Source organism: Ipomoea triloba, chromosome 7 (genome assembly GCF_003576645.1).
Source record: "Ipomoea triloba cultivar NCNSP0323 chromosome 7, ASM357664v1".
In the NCBI taxonomy this organism is placed as follows: Eukaryota; Viridiplantae; Streptophyta; class Magnoliopsida; order Solanales; family Convolvulaceae; genus Ipomoea; species Ipomoea triloba.
Window position 1 is genome coordinate 678,017 of NC_044922.1, and position 18,939 is coordinate 696,955.

The following is an 18,939-nucleotide window of genomic DNA, read 5'->3' on the forward strand; positions in this document are numbered from 1 at the left end:
TTTGGACATACAATTGTTAGATGGGGAACACAACAAGAAGAAGTGTGACAATGCAATGAACCATCCTAAAAGAGTGGGACATAGCAAATATAGTACCAAGATTTCTTTCCTTCATAAAGAGACAATCAACTGCCATCCTTTGAGATGGCTTTTATGTAGTTATTATCAAATTAATGAAAGGGGCATTATCTAATTCATCCTACCTAAGAATATTCCTAGTATGCAAAGCATATTATCATTGTAATTAATTTCCGATCACTTCCTTTTAATACTAGCTTTTTATGTTCTTACCATGTTTCTCAATCACTGATTCAAATTTTACTTCTTTTCTCGATCACTGTCAATTATCAAAGTTCAATAAATTGGGCAATGTTACTCGTAAAAGTTGTAGGTAAATTTAATACTGAACTCGATTAGAGGACAGCTAATTTCAGATTTTTACCATGAGACAACTCGATTAAAAGGGTAGTTAATTTCATATTTTTACCATGAGACAACTCGATTAAAGGGCAATTAATTTCATATTTTTACCATGAGACAACACGGGGGCTACTAAGATTTCATGCATGAAATTAAATGCATCAAACTGAAAGGAAAGATTCAGAAGATCAGAACAGATTTAACATCATATCCAAACATAACCAACCACTTATAAAAAGATAGAATACATAACAAAGGCATATGGTACAAGCTAGCCTGCAGGAACCAATATGGAGCAAATTGAAGACACAAAATATAGACTGCATATTTTGCAGTGGCCTTTGCTTGCTTGACAGATTACACATAATAATTATGATAATAAAAGCTTCTATATGGAAGATCAAAAATAGAACTTATTAAAGACCTATAAGTTTAAGGATCACTGCAAATCTAAGAGAGAATTATATATATTCTCCATGCAATATAACCCTTTGGCTTGCTATAACTATATGGGAAATGGAAACATAGGTGTGAGTATTTTTGGACCTGAAAATGGCAGATGATGGCATGGTTTCGACTTTTAAGTACTCGGTCCATAGAGCGGTGAGGTGAGGCAGACAACCTAGTACCAGGTGTGGATGTGTTTCTTTGGCAGGGGTGGAATGCCGAGTAAGGCTTCGGAGTAATCGGAGGATGGGAGGTTGAAGGGAGGGCCAAACATGAAGGGGAGTGTCTCGGTGGAGGTGACGACGTTGAAGGGGGAATTGAATGGGGAGTTCAGAGCCGCCTTGGGCTGCTCGAACTGGTCTCCCGATGTGAACATGGGGCGACTCGAGGAAATGTTGCTCCCCTGGATGTTAGTGTCGTAGAACGACATGAGATCGTTGATCATCCTTTGCCCGTCTTCTGGAACACCAAGTCCCGGAAGATTGAAGGAAGACGGGCTTGGATTGACGGGTGGAGCAGTAGCAGTAATAGCAGTAGTAGTAGCAGTAACAGTAGCAGCCTTCGGCTGCACGAATTGTTGGGTAAACACCACTGGCTTGACTTCATTCATGTGGAAGTTTGAAACCCCGAATTGAGCAGAGTTTCTGTAAGGGCAAGTTAACTGATGATTGTCTCTAGCCAATCTGTCCTCAAACCCTAGGCCAAGCTCTCTGTGAGGGCAATGAACAAACTCACAAGTATAGATCCTATGATCCAACAAAATGGGCAGTTCATCCATAGGCTTCCTCTTCCTCGAGAAATCCAACCGGGTGATTACATCGTCCTTGATTGAATCCGTTAGCCCGTTGTTGAACATCTCAACACCCATACTCAACAAATTGATGTTGTTTGGTTTTTGCTCTTGAACATCGAACTCGGGATCATTATCGACCCCTTCAACATCATACTCACTGCTATCGTTCACAGAAAACATTCCACTCCCCGCCCCAGCAGTTGAGGATAACGGGGGGCATCTATCGGGGTAAAGCTCTCGAGCCAAGGCTTCCTCTTGGTTAACAATGGCAAGCCAAGTAGCACTTTCCTTGGCTGTCATCTTGTCTTGCAAGCACTTGGACTGCCTTACAAGCTTCCGAATCTTGGAGATATCGGGGGATATATGCTTGATGACAGCGGTGAGGACACCAACCTTCCACGCCTTTTTCAGATCGTGTGGCTTCTTGTAAGGCGGAGGGGATTGGTCCTTATGCAGCCCCAATTGAGGCCACCACTCCTCATTCCCACTAGGCCACCAAGGCGGGGGAACGCCTTTCTCCAAAGGAAACCGTCTCTGAGGGGGATCGCAATGCTGCATCAACGCTGACAGCAACGAGCCAAGCGTGGTGTCCTGAAGCTCCTGCAAGGTGTGAGGGGTAGCCCCAACCGGATTCCCCTCGCTCTCGTTCCTCCCCCCCGGGATAGCATGATCCACTTGGTACTTGGCTATTGCAGCCGGCCCATTCCGATCAAACCTCACCTTATCCTTCCACCACTCCCTCAGATTATCAGACGCCCCGCTCACCGGCTTCCCTTTCTCAGGGATAATCCCATACACAAACCCCTGAGCCTTACACACCTCCATCATCTTCAACATGTACTTCAATATCCCATCCTGAGCCCTAGACATCTTCTTCCTCCTAGCCTGCTCTTGAGATTGCCTCTGCTTAGCTCCATCCCCCTCCTTACTCTTGTTCATCTCTTTCAAGCGTTTCAGCTTCATCTTGTCCCTCCACATCCTCCTCTCTAGCTCCTCCACATCCATTTCATCATCACTATAATCATCCTCCTGCTCGGCCTCGGGCCGAGGAGCAACTATATCAGCTGGCTCATTCACAGGAGCCAGGAAGGAATCAAGATCATTGCAGAACCCCATATCATCAAACATCATCATCTTCACAATCCCAGCAGCCTCTAAATCCAAGAAACACAATTGGGAATTGGGAATTCTCCAAATTCAGTGCCTAATCTTGTTATCAGACAATTCCTCCCACCTAAAAAACCAAAATTCAGTTTATTAATCACAAAAGGATACATAAATTAAACCATAGTTGAATTGAAAAGAAAACAATGAAGATCACACCAGATACTAGAATTCAACCAAAATCAGACACAGAAAAAGGTAGCTTTACTGCTTTATACAATCATAAAATCTGTGATTGAACCCCACCCCATCAAAAGAACTCCAAATTTCCCAGAATTCATAGAAAAAAGGGGGGAAAAACTTGAACCCAGATGCATTAGAACAGAACAAAACCACAAGTTTCTTCTGGTGTTTGAATTAAGCAGACAAATCACAATTGAAGTTTGAAAAAAAAGAAAGCCAAAACAATAAATTCAATGAAGCCAAAGGTGAAATCTTGACATTAAAAACAGCACAGATATGCCCACAAATCTTAAAGATTAATAATTTAAACACTCTGGGTTTGATGAAACCCCCCAACCCCAACCCCAAACCGCCAAGAACAAACTGAAAGACATAAACAATAACACAAAAAGATCTCAGCTTTGATCATGGAAAAAGGAAAAGACAATTACAAGAAAAACTTTGTACTAGAAGCTATCCAGAAGTTTTTCTTCAGAGGTTTCTGGGATTTTTCTCTCTTCCAACACTCTGTTCAACTCTTCTCTCCTTGAGAATAATTGACTCTCTAGACTTCAGAGGATAGAGAGAGAGAGAGAGAGAGAAAGGGACACACATGAAAGAAGGTTCAGAGAAATGGATGTAACACTAGTACTGATGATGATGCTTGTTTATTACCTCAGACTCTCTCATAAATAGCAAAAGAAAATGTAAACAAAATGGAAATAATCTAAGTGTGCAAAAATTTACGGTCCGTAACTCTGTATCTTCGAAATATCGAATCTTAATTATTACTCATGTTTAAAATTTTTCCAATAATATTACTAACGTTCAAAATTTGTTGAATAAGTAATAGTACTATATTTGTCACGAATCATATGTAGGTAAATGAAAATTGCACTTTTCGTCCCTAAATTATAGGATAATGGTAGAATTCATATGAGTATTGGTCATGCTCACTTTTCGTACCTAAGTTATTAACATTGCACTTTTTGTCCTTTCGTACTAACTTTTCGTCTCTGAATTATATTAAAATTGAAAATTTTGAACATAATGTTTTATTAATAAATGAACGAAAAGTGCAACATCAATAATAATTTAGGGGACAAAAAGTGAATATGATTAACACTTAGAGACAAAATCTACAATTATTTTAGAATTTAAGGACGAAAAATGTAATTCTTTCGTTGGTTAATAATCTTTTATTAATAAAATTACCGTTTAACAAAGTGAAATTTAAAATAAAATTGTTTTAAATGCAATTACATATGTACTTATTATCATGAAATACGTAGTTTTAATTTTATTAAGTGTGTAATAATAGTATACATGATATTGTTTGAATGTTCTATAATTAGGATATAAGACGTTAAGGCTTAACGAACGATAATTCCTCAAGAAAAATAAAATTAGTAAAAATATATAGAAAAAAAAAGGAAGAAATAATAAGCAAAAGTATTTTAATTTTCATACCAAACACATATATTCTTACTTAATAATTGATTTTAAAATCTATTTTCTCTAATTGCTCAAAATATCTTTTCTATTTTCCCAAAATCACCTTAATTAATTCATTGTTATAAAATGCCAATCTTATATGGATCGTCAAATTAATGCATGTACCAGTAATATGACATCATTAAAAGCTGGTAAATACATTCATGTTAGACAACGTTTTACTTATTAAGGTAATCCTACCAAAATGTACGCATGTACTTATGACTAACAATAATGATGGAAGATGTACAAAATTATATTTTGTAAAGAAAGAAGGTTTGTTAGGATTAATTAAGCAATGAATTAATGGTGGTCACGAGGTCAAACTCGATCGCACCAGGAATGAGGGCGTCAGGAACCTCAGTACACGTGGAGGAATGAACAAATCCTCCAACCTTAAATTCCCTTGTGCATGGTCTCCACATGTCACACATGGCGAGGGACCCGCATGTGTTCCCTTTAGCCTCCTACAAGTACCGCATTAATTGTTTGAATGAGAGAGTTTTGGTATCTTCCATACATCTATATCTAACTCGAGATCGTCTAACCCACTGTCTCTATTTCTCGAGCTCCAAAACTTAGAGCAAACAACAAACGATCTAAGGTTATATATAAACGATTTAATCTATTATTTGTACGTATTTGTGAGAACGATCATATTTACGCATCAATACTTTTTAGTGTATGTTAACCTATAGAAAAATGTTACATCTTTGTTTTTTTAAAAAATGTATGAAATAAGATAACATGACCTCACGCTATACCCAACTGTTAAATAAATAAAGACTAATTATATTATCATAGAAAGTGACTACAATATCACTTCATTAAAAAAAAAAAAAAAAAGTTTTAATGATGTGTTGGATTCTTTACATTTTGATGAAATTAAAGAAGGTTTTAAAAAAAAAATGTTACTTTAATGACCTAATATTGAGACTGGTTGATGGTTCAACTTGGTGATTGTGACTAGAAATGAAGTTGGAGGGCACAGGGTGGCGATGAATATGAAATTAATAATGTCTTCTTATCTAAGAGGGTGTGGGATTGGGGGAGGGGCCAAGGAGGGAATTGTTCAAATACATTTTGTGCTATTGTCCTATTATATGATAATGATAGTTTTGTTAGAGGAATTGTTTTAAAGTTTTCATAATTATGACCATTTCAAAAAAAACATAAAAATAAAAAAATCGGTTGTTAGCTTTTATATAAATATAAATACATATCTTAAGATAAAAGTTTAAAAAAAAAAAAAAAAAGAAGATGGAGTATACATTTACTATTTTATGATTTTTATCTATGAAAATTTTCACATTTTCAATAATGTGTGTTAAAAGGGTATAATAATAATAATAATAACAATAATAATAATAATATTTTGTAGTATTTATTTTTCGAATGTTGACACAAGAATGACAAGATATGCAAAAATAATATGGTCAACATTTTCTAAAATAGACATATATTTGTCTCAAGAATTATTATTCAGCATTTACTTAAAAAGTATATTTAAAAAATACTAGTCAAAATTATATTTTTATTAGTTATCGTAAAACCAAACTCAAATACTCTATCGTCGTGTAGAATGGGACCGCAAATGGTCAAATACAAATAATAATAAAAACATAAAATAAAATAATTAAAACAATTAAAACGTGTGGGAAAATGCCAAAATGGGTCAAACCCAACCCAAACTTTTTGGGCCAAAGTAGGCCTATGGGCTTATTTAATATATATATTTTTTGGAAATATATGAATTTGGAGCATTTTGGACCTTATCTTCCCATGATTGATAGAGCCCATAAGGATATAAATATGAGGGCATTTTGGATAACTGAAATGAGAACGTTCGTGAACGTGTTCGCAAACGTTAACGAAAACTAATGAATACTTAACAAACAAACACGAGCACGAACACTCCAAAAATCTTAACAAACGAACACGAACAATCTCCGTTAGTTCATATTCGGTTCGTTAACATCCCTATGCACGGTTAAAGAGCACTAGGCAAAACATTCTCACTAGTAAAAGTCAAACTTCATAAGTACGACTCAGACTGAATTTGGATTAAAGGAACCAAAAGATAGATTTAAGATGAGTATATACAACAAATACACTTCCCCACAATAGACTATATAATCTCTTCATCACTATCTATATCTCCTTTTACAAGTTTAACTATGCCTAAAACATAATATATATGACTATACTGAGCTCCATTATTTCATATCTTCACTCAAGCAGTGATGTAAAAGCTCGAGATATATAAGTTTACCTCTTTTTATTCCCGCCTTTATACAAAACGACATAATGATGGTTCAATTCGCTGTTCCTGTATCTGTGCAGTCTGGTTTTTTTTAAGCATTCGACGCCATTTCATGGTTCTCGTGAGAAGGAATGCTGTTCTCGTGGCTCATGACTTTCGCTCGAGCATAGAGGCTTTTATGGTCTTGTGTGGCCTTCTGGAGATGAGTGAACATTTTAACGGAAGACTCTGCAAAATTGGTTAGCTGAGCAAGGAAAGTAGCCAAGCTCGTTTGGAAACGATCATAACCTGCAATGAAGTCCCCCGAGGCATCTTCTCGTGATGGCGTGATGCCTGGATCACCGCCATTCTCGTGATGGGGAGGGTTAGCACCCTTGGCTTGATTTTTCTCGTGGCGGGGCAAGAAACGAGTGACTTCAGCTGCTAAGCTCTTCGTGGCATCAACCACGTCTTTCGTAGGTAAAGACTCGAACATGTCCATCCAGACACTACAGATGACATATATGGGTGGACCGACAGCTTTTCGGGCAGGTATTAGCAGACTCCTTTTCTTCTTGGAAGATTTATCTTCAAAAAATACACACTTCAAGAGCCACGTATTAATCGCTTCCACGTACGTTTTCTGAGCTCCTATCCACTTCATAAAGCTCGAGGATAGCGAAATCAGCTCGTTTTCAAGGTTGATGATAGTCTGCCGGTGTGAATCTGAATTTATCGAGACCTTGATGTTCCCGGGGGAATGCGCTATCGATACAACGTGGAGCTGAAGTTTGTGGCAATCGAGCATCGTTTCCCACATTCTCCTTAATCTGCATAAAATCGACTTCAAAACCCTAACAGAAAACCTCGAGTTCTAAAATCTGAAGATCCAAATAAGACAGCATATAAAATCAAGGTCTAGTTTATCTATCCAATGAAGATATCTTACATCATATATTCGAGATAAAGTTTAATGACTGATTAAGTAAACGAGGAGGCATACCCTTCAATCAATTCCTCCAGCTGAGGTTGAAGTTCTTTGTCTCTCAATTCCTCGATTTTCCTCGAGATGGAGTTGATTCTGTGGATGGCAACGCCAATTCTCGAGTGCAGATCCTTCACCACAGCCCGTACTTTATCAATCTTTCGTGAACTTTCTCCCTTCGATTCTAGCTGTCTAAGCACCTTGCGCCTCGAATCATATATACTTCTGACCATCTCACAAGCCTTAAATCAAGAAATTTATATTTAGAAACAACAAACGAAGCTCTTATGTAGATATACTAGTAAACAAGTGCATCTCGAATTCTCGAATTCTCGATTCTCGAGCATATATGATCAACATATACCTTAACTTCGTCATAAAGCTTCTTCTCCCAAGCAAACAGCCGATCTAAGGTCGAAGCATGACTCCCCGAATTCATACAGAAGTTATCAAAAAGGTTGTTCGAGATATCTTCAGCATCGTCTGCTGAGTTCACACCAAGTGGATTTCTGGATGATGAAGAACGTGATGATGTGGTCCGGTGCCAAGTCAGATACTTAACAGAGGCATGAGGAGGTTCTGAAAAGCGAATAAAAGAATTCGGTGAAGTATATCAAAAGTTAAGACACTTCATAGCTCGAGGCACGAAGAAATGCTACAAGTAATAGAAAATTAAGAGGTGGCCCACCTTCGGGAACTTGGCTAGGATCTTCACTGCAAGAGAAACAAGATTTTAACAATGTTTTTGATATTAAACCACCTGCGAAGATATAATAATACCTTTCATTAAACGGTTTCTCAAGCTTGGAAAGTAATAAATTGCCAAGAAAAGATTAGGAAAAAAAGGTAACATTGGATCTGTTAGTTAGTTCACACTTCTTTTACTGAAGATCATATCTATCTGGTGATAAATTTAATTCCTTTAATGAATGTGAGGAGAGATAAAGGAGGGGATGGAGTACTTTCTCTCCCGGGGAAAATTGGACGAAAATGGAATTTATTTGCTTCCAGCATCCGGGGTACTTCTCGTCCAGAATCTGAGGCCTTAATGAAGAGGAGCTCGATATCTTTCATGCTGGAAAGGAAGTCCTTTGGAGCAACCTTATTTTCGATATTGTTTTCTCTTCCCGGTGTTGTTGTCACACCATTCCCTACTACTCCCGAAGATTGACGTCTTAACGGTGACAGATTAGGCAAATTGCTCTCCCCTTTCAAAGAATGGGCTTCTGACACCTCACTGGCAGCATTTTCCGTTGTCCTATTAACATTTTCGAAGCTTCGAACCAATGTTTCTGTAGGAGGCTCGTCAAATTCATCGTCTGACTCGTGAGACTCAACCATTCTAGGGGAGGAAAAATTCTGTTCTTCATCTTCCAACAGAGAGGCCCCGTGATTCTCCCCGTAATGTCCAGTCTCAGTTGCATTCTCTCTCGTTTCTTTCGGGGAAAAATGATTGCCAGATGCATGACCATGATCAAGACCAAAAAAGTCCCATTCTGGAGCTTCTAACGAGACGGGAGGAGTTTCTGATAGTGATGCTTCAGGCTTCCCGGGGCTCTGAGGGTTGTTGGAAGTAACGGATACAGTAACCGGGACAACGGGGATTTCTTCAACTTTCCTCGAAAACGTACCTCTAAACTTCATGTGATTTGCATGGAATCTTGCAGAGGTGGGAGGTGAAGGGGACGGGAATATATTCTGAGATGCATCCACACGTTGTGAGATAGAAGGGGAAGAGAACGAGAACTGGGAAGGAGACTTTCCCCCGGGTAATGCAAGTGGCTGAGGTATAACATTGGTCGAAGTATAGATCGAAGCTTCGGGTTCAACAAACTTTCTTAAATCAGTTCCAGCGATTTTCAACGCCTCTATGTAAGCAATATGAGTAGCTGCTAAAAAACACCTCCCATCGAGTGCTTGTCGAACGTACTTTTTCCGCTCACGACAGAGCTGTAACGCCTTATCTTCTTCGATTTTAGAACTCACACCCCCCATTAAACAACCCCGAAAAGGACTACTCGGTCATGTAACTGAACAGCAACTTCTTCACAATATAAACCACTCCCGTTGCAATTCAAACACCCAAAGATCATCAATGTATTACCAATTGGATCCTGAACAAAAACCAATGCAATAAACATAATGGAAGCAATATTTAGTAACAATCTCACGCTAAATCACAAAGAACAATAATCAAAAGGCAAGGCTCCATTTGGCATGTTAGAATCGCAATATGCTGAAATGGAACGAGAGCCAGAATAAAATGGAAAAAGGGCATATTATTCAATTAAAGTTAGCTTGATCATATAAGGAAATAGAAATTTGATTCTTTGTTCAATGCTAATTGCCATTCCCGGCCTCCATACGGTGAAGGAAAAAAGTACACAATTAGGGTAACCCAGCCAAATTGGTCAGGCTATTAACTTAGTAACCACAAGGTTACAAGTTCAACTCCCAACGGGAATGGCCTATTAGCCTTCTTGATTTGAGCCAGCCAGCTATAGGGCTACGGTCACAAAGCGAGGTTTACCCAGTGCACAACTTAACGAGGATTCCTAAAGAATCTCAAATGGGCATCATAAACATGGAAAGTAATTAGAACAGCTTTGCAATTTTCTTTTAACCTCAATCCATCTGCAGCAAAGACAACCTAAGCCAGAAATTTGATTTCCAAGTGTATTGTCCATAGGATGTTTATCAGAACACAAATCCTCAGAAAATGACCACAAAGGTTGCTCAACAGAGCAGACAAATTGAATCAAGGCTGGGAAAACAGCAATCCTTCACAACAACTAAACCTAGAAACTCAAGTCTTGAGACAAATCCTATGAAGATTCACATCCAATTCTAGCTCTTAATTCCTAAACAACCACATAAAAACACAATGCCCAGTAAAACCCATCACATTTTCACCATACAAAATGTGAGTAGAATTAACCATCAACCAAGAACTGAGCTTCATTCCAAACCCATCACAAAAATGAGGGAACTACCCAGAAAACAGAAGGCCAATACCCAGACTTTTAAGGTTAAAAAGATGCAATTTTTGAACAGGAAATCAAGATCAGCTCAAATCCAACACAAAAAGCTACAAACTTTAAGCAAATCAGCACACAAAAAGAAGAACAAAAAGAACACTAACCACCAAAAGATTACCCCAAAAAAAAATCTGGGTAATGGAAGCAGTACCTGATGGATTCAAGAAAAGTGAAAATGGAGCAAAATCTTGGAATTCAGAGAGGAAGAGCCCCCCTTCCCCTCCCAGATAGTGAGACCCAGCTAGCCAGAATATTTATCTTTTTCTAGAGAGATTCTTTAGTCTTTACAGATTTGGGTGTGCCCCCATACATGTGTAGTGTTTAAAGAGAGACAGATAGAGGAGAGAGAATGGAGAACCAAATCCATCCATCCATCCATGCAGAAGAATATAGCAAAAGGCGTTTGCAGTGTATACTATTCTGAGGAGGAAGACAAAGAAGTCGGTGTTGGACTGCCCGGGCCCCACTCCGGCCACCTAAAGTTCCACTTTACCAACTCAACGATCGCTAGTGTAACCGTTCTTTCACTTCTTTGGATGAAATCTCGATCATCTTTTCACTTTCACTATCAAAAATTCCAATTTCATTTACTTCTTTACTACTGTGTTTGTTTAATTGGTGTTGTGTTCTTGAAGATTTTGCATTAGGAATTAGGAATATAATCATCATAAATCCACCAAAAAGTTAGCTTTTATACCATACCACATCTCTAATTTAAGATCCAAGACAAAGGTTAAAATATTATATAATTAATTAATATATAACTTATCAATGGGGTGGGCGGTTCGGGCTTCAGTTCAATTTTTTCCAATTTCAGCTTTGATTTTAAAAAATTAAACCATTCGATTTAGTATTAGAGTTCAATTTTGTTTCAGCTCGAATTTAATTCAGTTAAATTAAGTTATCAACACCGTCTCGATTGAATTAGCCACACAAAATCTTTTTGATACATTTTATCTTTTTTATTAATATAATTTGTAAGTTATTACACATGTGTGAGGTTTACTCAGTACAAATAAATAATGTTTTAATCTTCACAAATAAAATAGTTAAATTAACCATCATTAATTTCCCCGCAAAAAAGTAAAATAGTTTACTGTTTCTTGTTTTAAACAATTGGTGAATTGCACATGGTGTTGTACCATGATCATCAATTTCATGTGATGCGATACAACAAAGAAAATATGGACAAATAGTCGTGTCATATTTGTCTCAACTTTTACACCAATCATTAAACCCACAATCACATTTGTAATATACTGAAAATATATTTTTAATAATACTATAGAACTCTGTCAAAAATAAATATTTAATACATTAAAATGAACGTTTAATATATTAAAAAGAAATATTTATCAATAATTTATCTTATAAGTTACAATATAAACCATGATTCACAATATAATGACTTTTTACGACAACTCAATCCTCCTGAATAGAAATTTGCTTTTCATCTGAAAGCAATTTTTTCTTTTTAAAGAATACTACTAATTCTCTAAACAAAATGAATTTCATTTGAGGTGACGTGTTTAATAAATTGACTAACCAAATTAGATAATTATTGATTAAAAGACTAATTTAAACAAAATGTATTCCTTCTAAAAGAGTGGTAGCATTTTTTTTTTTGGACAATGGACAAAATGCTGACAATGATTCTGCTTTTTGAAAGCAGGGATGTATTAGCATTATTAGTTAAGGAGTCTTCACTTTTTCATTGGTTAAATCCATTATTAGACTATGTAAAAATATTTAACTTAATCTGCTACATTTGAAATAATAAAATCATGTAAAAATATATATTATAATCACAATTTCGACTTCAATATATCCCCTAAACACATTTTAGGTTTTCAACACCATTGGCGAGGTTTTCAACACCATTGGCGATGAAAACTTACCAATACTACTCGAAGGTATGTACAAGTAAACTCTGCTTGTGTAATAACCTGCAAATAAGCATAAAAGGTAAACCGCACTAAAAGACATTGTGTGACAGATTCGACCGAAGGGGTATTGACAATAATCAAACTCGTGAATATTTAAGTATGAGAATTATGTTTCACCCACTCGGTCAATCCTTTCGAGACAATTACTTCATGAATATGGAATAGCTGAATTGATTGGTTTTGTGTTAGATTGATATTGTACACAAGTAGCATGCTGCTAACCCTACATAGTTGAACAGATATGGATGCTCATTAATAGTACAATGAACAAAAATTTTACAATGAACTTTCCATTACTTAAGGTTCAAATGTACACTAATTCTTAACACTCAGCAAGAAGAGGATGTTGACTTAAACCTCACAGTGCAATTATTTTTCTGTGTAGATGGTCTCCAGCCGAACCGGCTTCTCCATCATGATCGTGATCGTGGAATATGAGCGTTAAGATTCCAACCAAGCATAGAACCGAACCTACGAGGAGCTTGTCATAGCGCTCCACCCAATGGAACTTGAGCTGACTTGCACCGTAAAATGAGAGTGCCACCAGCGAGGTCATTACTGTTATGGTGCTGAACATTCAAATAGCATTCATGAGCTTCAGAAGTTTTCAGATCTCAAACAAGTGCACAGAGGGACTATAGGAAAATTCATGATAAAGCCAAGAAAAACAGACTATAAATCCTAATCTAGTCATAATGTTCTCAGAATACATATACGCTATCAATTTACATGGCGCGTGTATTTGTGAAGTCATAAAATCTTTGATATATTGCATTAGAGAGTTTGAACCACAAATATCTATTCTTGACAGTCTCTTGAGCCTGATTGTCATTCAACGATAAGATACATTTTGCAGTATCAAAAACTACTCTTAAAGATTGACAAATCATGAACAAAAAGAAAACGAAATCAATGAGGTAATGACATACCTGAATAGAAGAACTATTATGGCAAGCACCATCATGGAAGATGAATTTCCAACAGCGAGAAATACAGGCAGAGTGGTTGCACAAGGAGACAAAGCAGGCACAAGAACAAGCCCAGCCACAGCCATTTTTTCCATGGGTTGGTTGTGTGAATGGCTATGACCACCCTTTCCAGTGAGATACAAGATGATGTAACTTCCACCAAGAAATATGAGCAACAAAGAAGCAAGTTTATGCACAGTTTCCTCCCCAGCAATAGTGTTAGATATGGTGATTGCAGTTATGCCAAGAAGTGAAGTTGACAATACGTGCAAAACTGCCCCGAGTGCAGCTGTAATAAAAGATGGAGTCACCATTATCATTACAACTAATAAGTAGAAAGAAATATTCAATGAAACTGAACTTCATTTATAAAACTCTTTTGAGGTTTAAGATCTCTGTGTTGGAGGCTACCAGTCTTTGGCTCAAAAAATCAGGCATAAATAAAGAGAACATTAGAACAAAAAGTCAAAAACGAACTCAAACTCTAGAATGAATACTCCATAGCATCGTGTTCCTCAAAGACATTGAAAATTCAGTTGCCATCAAAGCAAATAAGAAATTTGATTTGCGGATTGGTGGATTATCTTGCTGAACATTTAAATACAGATTGCACATATATGATGGATTATGTTGTCAAAGATTTAAACACAGAATGTGGCATTTGACTATTAATATGAAATACACAGAACTCATTCCTTTTGATGAAAACCTAATAGATATCAGCTAGAGCAAGGTTAGCTCTGGTGTTGTCTACAACTGATCAAGATAGTCTAATGTTACGAAGGATAGTAACTGTAAGATAGCAAAAACTTCCACCATTAAAAGCTAGAAAGTTAACCAATTATGCACTGCTGAGGCGAACCAAACACCTAAATACGCTCATAAAATAAAGATGGATCGACGCAAAGATGTTAGCATGAAATTCTTCCCTAATGGATAACTTTTGCATTAGTATAACAACAGGCAAAAGAAACATTAAAACTTTAAGTTACGTGTAAAGAGAAGGCAGAATATGGATACCATGTTAATATTAAAGCAGTTCCTCTGAAATCACACACGAAAACAATCATAGTCCCTCAGCATTTGAAAATTTTCTAGTAAAAAGCTCAAATCTGCTCATGACTTGACACACATAAATGCATTGCCAGAAACCTGAGCATGTAACAGGGCTCACAAACCAAATCGAAGTTCTTCAACATAACAAAAAAACAATGGTCTAGTTTGCTCTAGATTTGATCTGTATTCCAAACTACGCAATCTAATCTCATCTGTATTTATTTACCATATAAATATAAATTTTGGAGAAAAAACAAGCAAACAAATATGACAAATTTCCACTAAACATTTGAGCAAGCAAATTGACGCAGCCACGCAGATCTGAACCGTAAACTTACATGAAAACAAAAAATGCATTAAAATTTAGAAGAAAAATAAAAAAAAGCGTGTATGGAGGTGGATACTAACTGACGATGAGGGTACGGGAGAGAGTCCATTTCTGAGCGCGGCCGACGATGGAGAACGGCAGCCAGTGGGTAGGAATGAAGGAATGCAGCAACGAGACGGTGGCGATGCCGCCGATGGTGGACAGATCTCCGGCGGTGAAACCTCCTCCGCTCTCCATTTCTGTCCCTATATACCTTAAAATTGAGAGCTGAGAAAGAGGATTGAGGAAGTGGGATTGAATTGCAACAAATTGGGAAGGCAAATCCTTCGATTAGCAATTTGCAAATTTAAATTCGTGAGAAATTAAAGAGATCATTTCTCATGCCAAAATCTCGTATTTAATCCTCACAGTATATATACCATATATAAAAGTTTATCTAATTACCAACCTAACTCGGGTGGCCCTGGTTGGCTGGTTCGGTTTAACCAAAGGTTTAAAATAAAAAATCTACCTATGCAATTCGTGAATCAAATTAAACTGTAATTGTTCACATGTGCAGCTCAGTTTATTACAGGAGATAATAACTTCTCAAAGTGAGGCATTTCTTGTGCCAACGAGATTCAACCTTGTAATTATACAAAAGATTATGTAAGATTTTTTAAAATGTTCAATGATTGTTTACAAAATTATTATGTAAGATGTTTTTAAAATGTTCAATGATTATTTACAAAATAGTATTTTGTTTACAAAATAGTATTCCGTATCTGTTTGATTCTATGACCACTCATTTAGAATGATAACAAAAATATCATCACACTATATAATAATTGTTTACTTAATAGTCTTAATGTGCAAGTTTACAAATATAGAATTTTAGGAGATGAGAAACTCCACAACCACACACTATCTGAAAGTGATGGTGTTGCACTAAAAAAAAACCTATACAACATGATTTTGAATTAACAAGAATTAAACTCTCAAATCCACTCCTTTCAGGGCACATTAATTGATCACATTAACATGAATTTGAATTAATTAAAATGAAAAGATGTATCATGTATGGATAGCTTCACATCAATAGAAGGGATTTCAAACATAGCCAAGAGTTGTATGCAAAACTTGGGAATAAACAAGAAAAGCCAACTTCATTACATAGACACAAAAACATAATTCATAGATGAGACAAACATCCAAAACCTTCTAAGCATTCGCATAAAATGGTTTGTATAAACTACACACTAACATAGTAGAACAAAAATTAGAATGACAATCTCAGTTTCTGGTGAAATTAAGAAATATCACATTAAGATTACGGCAACCGACCATTGAGTGCCATCTTACTGCTCGCTTGGCATGCTCTTGATAATGTCAGAATCCCCTGCAATGCACATATATAGAAACAAATAAGTTAGCAATACACGTTAGGTACTCTACTCTGCTCGTTGCAAATTCCAGCTTTTAGTAAACATAGGCCTACCAGGGTCGATAATGCTGAGGCAACACACTCTGAAATATTTACCGCATGCAGTTCCCAAATCAACATTGTCTGAACCAACAATAATTGATCAAGCATACAGTTAATAATCCATTTTCAAATTGAAAAAATATTTAATCATCATATGCAATATACATTAGATCTTGAAGCTAAATGTAGACATCCGGTGGACTTACTTCCGTTGTAGTGGTGAACGCCAACCTTCGCCAACATGGCATAGTACTCTATCTCAGACTTCCTAAGAGGAGGGCAGTTGTTGGAAATTATAATTAATTTCCCTGAGGAAAAAAACAATAAGATACAGAAAACAGAAGAGTTAAGTTCATAGGTTTCAGAAACTTCACTAGATTACACTAATTGCCATGACTATGGATCCCCACTGTATCAAATACTACAAAATAATAATGAAGAAATATATACACATTTGTGTTTGTATACAGAAGAAACATACGACAACTTTTCAAGTGCAATGCAATGGAGAAAAAAAAATATCAATCAAGTCACCTATTGTGCCAATAAATTCCATTGTTGCAGCAAATTATTTTTGCCACAATAGAAATTACAGGTCATAAGTCGACCGTGTGTGTAAACCAAATAGTGCAAGATAGTGTGAAGCAAACAATTCCAAAGGCTTTTAAAGTGGGAACCAAGAGGTAAAACTTAAAGGAATTTTTCAGTTAAGCTAAGACAAATTCCAATATTTTGCCCACTCTAAATACCCCATACTTCAATAGCAAAGGAGAATGACATAAAACTCTCTTTCGATTCTCATAAATGCACTCCTAGTACAAGGATCCACCACCACATACATCTACATAGCTCTTCGTGGCAAAGCATGTTTGGCTAAGCTTAATCCAAAACACCCTAAGTTTTCACCTTATAGTTAAGGATTTCCAAATTAAAAATCTTTGGTGTCCTCTATACACCATCCAATCTACACACTTAGGGGGAGTTTGGTTCAGGTAATCTTACATTACCTTGGTAATCTGAGTCTGGTAATGTTATATTACCTTGTTTGGTTCAGGTTATGAGATTACCTCGTAATGTTATATTACCTTAAAGCTGATGTGGCGGTAATGTTTCAAGGTAATGTGATTACCCCCATTTTCTTAGGTAATCTTAGATTACCTTGAACTATTCCAACTTTGCCCTTGTTAACTAATCCTTATCCTTATATATAATAATAATAATAATAATAATGAAATAAATATATATTTATATAATCAAATATATATGTGTGTATATTTATATATTTAGTTTTTTAATATTTACGCATTGATATACATTCACATATACATATAAATAAATAAATACACACACATGCAAATAAATAAATAAATATATATATATATATATATATATTATTGAGGGTATTATGGTAAATTTACCCATATAACCTAAAATATAACCCTTAACCAAACAAGGTAATATTATATTCCACAATCCAAACCAAACACATCACCAAACACATGAGGTAATCTTACATTCCCAAAATCTCACATTACCTCCGTGGAGGTAATCCTATTAACTAGGGTAATCTAATATTCCATGAACCAAACGCCCCCTTATTTTATGGCTTTATATATTTAAACTGAACAGGGGAGAAAATTTTGCTCTAACATCACTAATTAGACTTAACTAGTGATCTAGACATACTTCAGTGTTCCAATTCAAAGCTTTAGCTATCAATTCCACAGACTACTAATATCAAATGCTAGAACAATCTACAGATGCTTGTACTTTGACATTTTAGATAGTGAAAATACTCAATGCTCCAGAGAAACCATACAATCAACAAGTACGTACAAGTGACTAATTTTTAAAAACATAACACTAAGTCCAAAATCGCAGCAACACCAAATAACATTAAATTCATGCAAAAAGAAATATGAAAACCTTTCGAGCTTCTGAGGGACTTGAGGACGGTCTTGTATCCCAAAGTGTACTTCCCACTCTTCATGACCAGAGCCAGCCTATTGTTAATGCTCTCATGAGTCTTCTTCTGCAAATCATCACACGAAACCAGAAATCATTTCATCCATTTCTTAAATCTGATATATACATACTAGCACACACTGAAGTGAGAGAAACTTACGGTCTTCTTGGCGGCAACCATGGCTGTGCTTTAGCTCGGAGGGCCGGAAGCAGATGCGATTCGAAGCGGAAGCGTCTTAGGCAGCGGCGAGGGAACCTTGAAACGGAGGAGTGGCTTCGGCTATATAGCAAGCCATTATAGGGTTTTGTGAAGGAAGACGGCATGTGACTTGTGGGCCTGTAGTTTCTTGTTGGGCTTATCGTTTAAAGGCCATTCTCCTGCAAGTGTATTATTATTATTTTTTTTAATACATGGCCCTAGTTAATAAGATATCTTATCAACCAATTTTGACTTGTTTGATCACTG

The 18,939-nt window shown here is 36.4% G+C and overlaps 4 protein-coding genes across 4 annotated transcripts; all 4 read right to left on the bottom strand.

Moving 5' to 3' along the window:
* Positions 1-606: 606 nt before the first annotated feature.
* Positions 607-3,631, bottom strand: LOC116025103 (ETHYLENE INSENSITIVE 3-like 1 protein). The gene is made up of 2 exons (XM_031266193.1): positions 3,439-3,631; positions 607-2,894 (listed from the first exon to the last, which is right to left on the bottom strand). Exon 2 carries the CDS (start codon positions 2,792-2,794, stop codon positions 1,043-1,045), a length of 1,752 nt encoding a protein of 583 aa, XP_031122053.1. The 5' UTR covers positions 2,795-2,894; positions 3,439-3,631; the 3' UTR covers positions 607-1,042.
* Positions 3,632-6,534: 2,903 nt separating this feature from the next.
* On the bottom strand, positions 6,535-11,211 carry LOC116025626 (nitrate regulatory gene2 protein-like). Its single transcript, XM_031266927.1, has 6 exons — positions 10,897-11,211; positions 8,670-9,821; positions 8,396-8,467; positions 8,072-8,286; positions 7,726-7,949; positions 6,535-7,552 (listed from the first exon to the last, which is right to left on the bottom strand). The coding sequence occupies exons 2-6, from the start codon at positions 9,700-9,702 to the stop codon at positions 6,835-6,837; spliced, it is 2,262 nt and encodes a 753-aa protein (XP_031122787.1). The 5' UTR covers positions 9,703-9,821; positions 10,897-11,211; the 3' UTR covers positions 6,535-6,834.
* A 1,627-nt stretch (positions 11,212-12,838) lies between these two features.
* On the bottom strand, positions 12,839-15,447 carry LOC116024652. Its single transcript, XM_031265603.1, has 3 exons — positions 15,124-15,447; positions 13,621-13,948; positions 12,839-13,260 (listed from the first exon to the last, which is right to left on the bottom strand). Exons 1-3 carry the CDS (start codon positions 15,278-15,280, stop codon positions 13,050-13,052), a joined length of 696 nt encoding a protein of 231 aa, XP_031121463.1. The 5' UTR covers positions 15,281-15,447; the 3' UTR covers positions 12,839-13,049.
* Positions 15,448-16,149: 702 nt separating this feature from the next.
* LOC116024560 (60S ribosomal protein L30-like) lies at positions 16,150-18,789 on the bottom strand. The gene is made up of 5 exons (XM_031265474.1): positions 18,634-18,789; positions 18,435-18,540; positions 16,715-16,816; positions 16,521-16,589; positions 16,150-16,421 (listed from the first exon to the last, which is right to left on the bottom strand). Exons 1-5 carry the CDS (start codon positions 18,652-18,654, stop codon positions 16,381-16,383), a joined length of 339 nt encoding a protein of 112 aa, XP_031121334.1. The 5' UTR covers positions 18,655-18,789; the 3' UTR covers positions 16,150-16,380.
* Between the last annotated feature and the right edge of the window lie 150 nt (positions 18,790-18,939).

Bases quoted from the DNA above. Each gene is read 5' to 3' on its own strand.
- LOC116025103 (XM_031266193.1), bottom strand. From the start codon at position 2,794: ATGATGATGTTTGATGATATGGGGTTCTGCAATGATCTTGATTCCTTC.
- LOC116024652 (XM_031265603.1), bottom strand. From the start codon at position 15,280: ATGGAGAGCGGAGGAGGTTTCACCGCCGGAGATCTGTCCACCATCGGC. The intron at 13,949-15,123 runs GTTAGTATCCAC...CTTTTATTACAG, and splicing joins CTCCCGTACCCTCATCGTCA to CTGCACTCGGGGCAGTTTTG. The intron at 13,261-13,620 runs GTATGTCATTAC...TTGAATGTTCAG, and splicing joins ATAATAGTTCTTCTATTCAG to CACCATAACAGTAATGACCT.
- LOC116024560 (XM_031265474.1), bottom strand. From the start codon at position 18,654: ATGGTTGCCGCCAAGAAGACC. The intron at 16,817-18,434 runs GTTTTCATATTT...TTTTTTCCTCAG, and splicing joins GTCCCTCAGAAGCTCGAAAG to GGAAATTAATTATAATTTCC. The intron at 16,590-16,714 runs GTAAGTCCACCG...TTGTTGGTTCAG, and splicing joins CGTTCACCACTACAACGGAA to ACAATGTTGATTTGGGAACT.
- LOC116025626 (XM_031266927.1), bottom strand. From the start codon at position 9,702: ATGGGGGGTGTGAGTTCTAAAATCGAAGAAGATAAGGCGTTACAGCTC. The intron at 8,468-8,669 runs GTACTCCATCCC...ATATCTTCGCAG, and splicing joins AATTTTCCCCGGGAGAGAAA to GTGGTTTAATATCAAAAACA. The intron at 8,287-8,395 runs GTGGGCCACCTC...TTCGCTTTTCAG, and splicing joins TCCTAGCCAAGTTCCCGAAG to AACCTCCTCATGCCTCTGTT.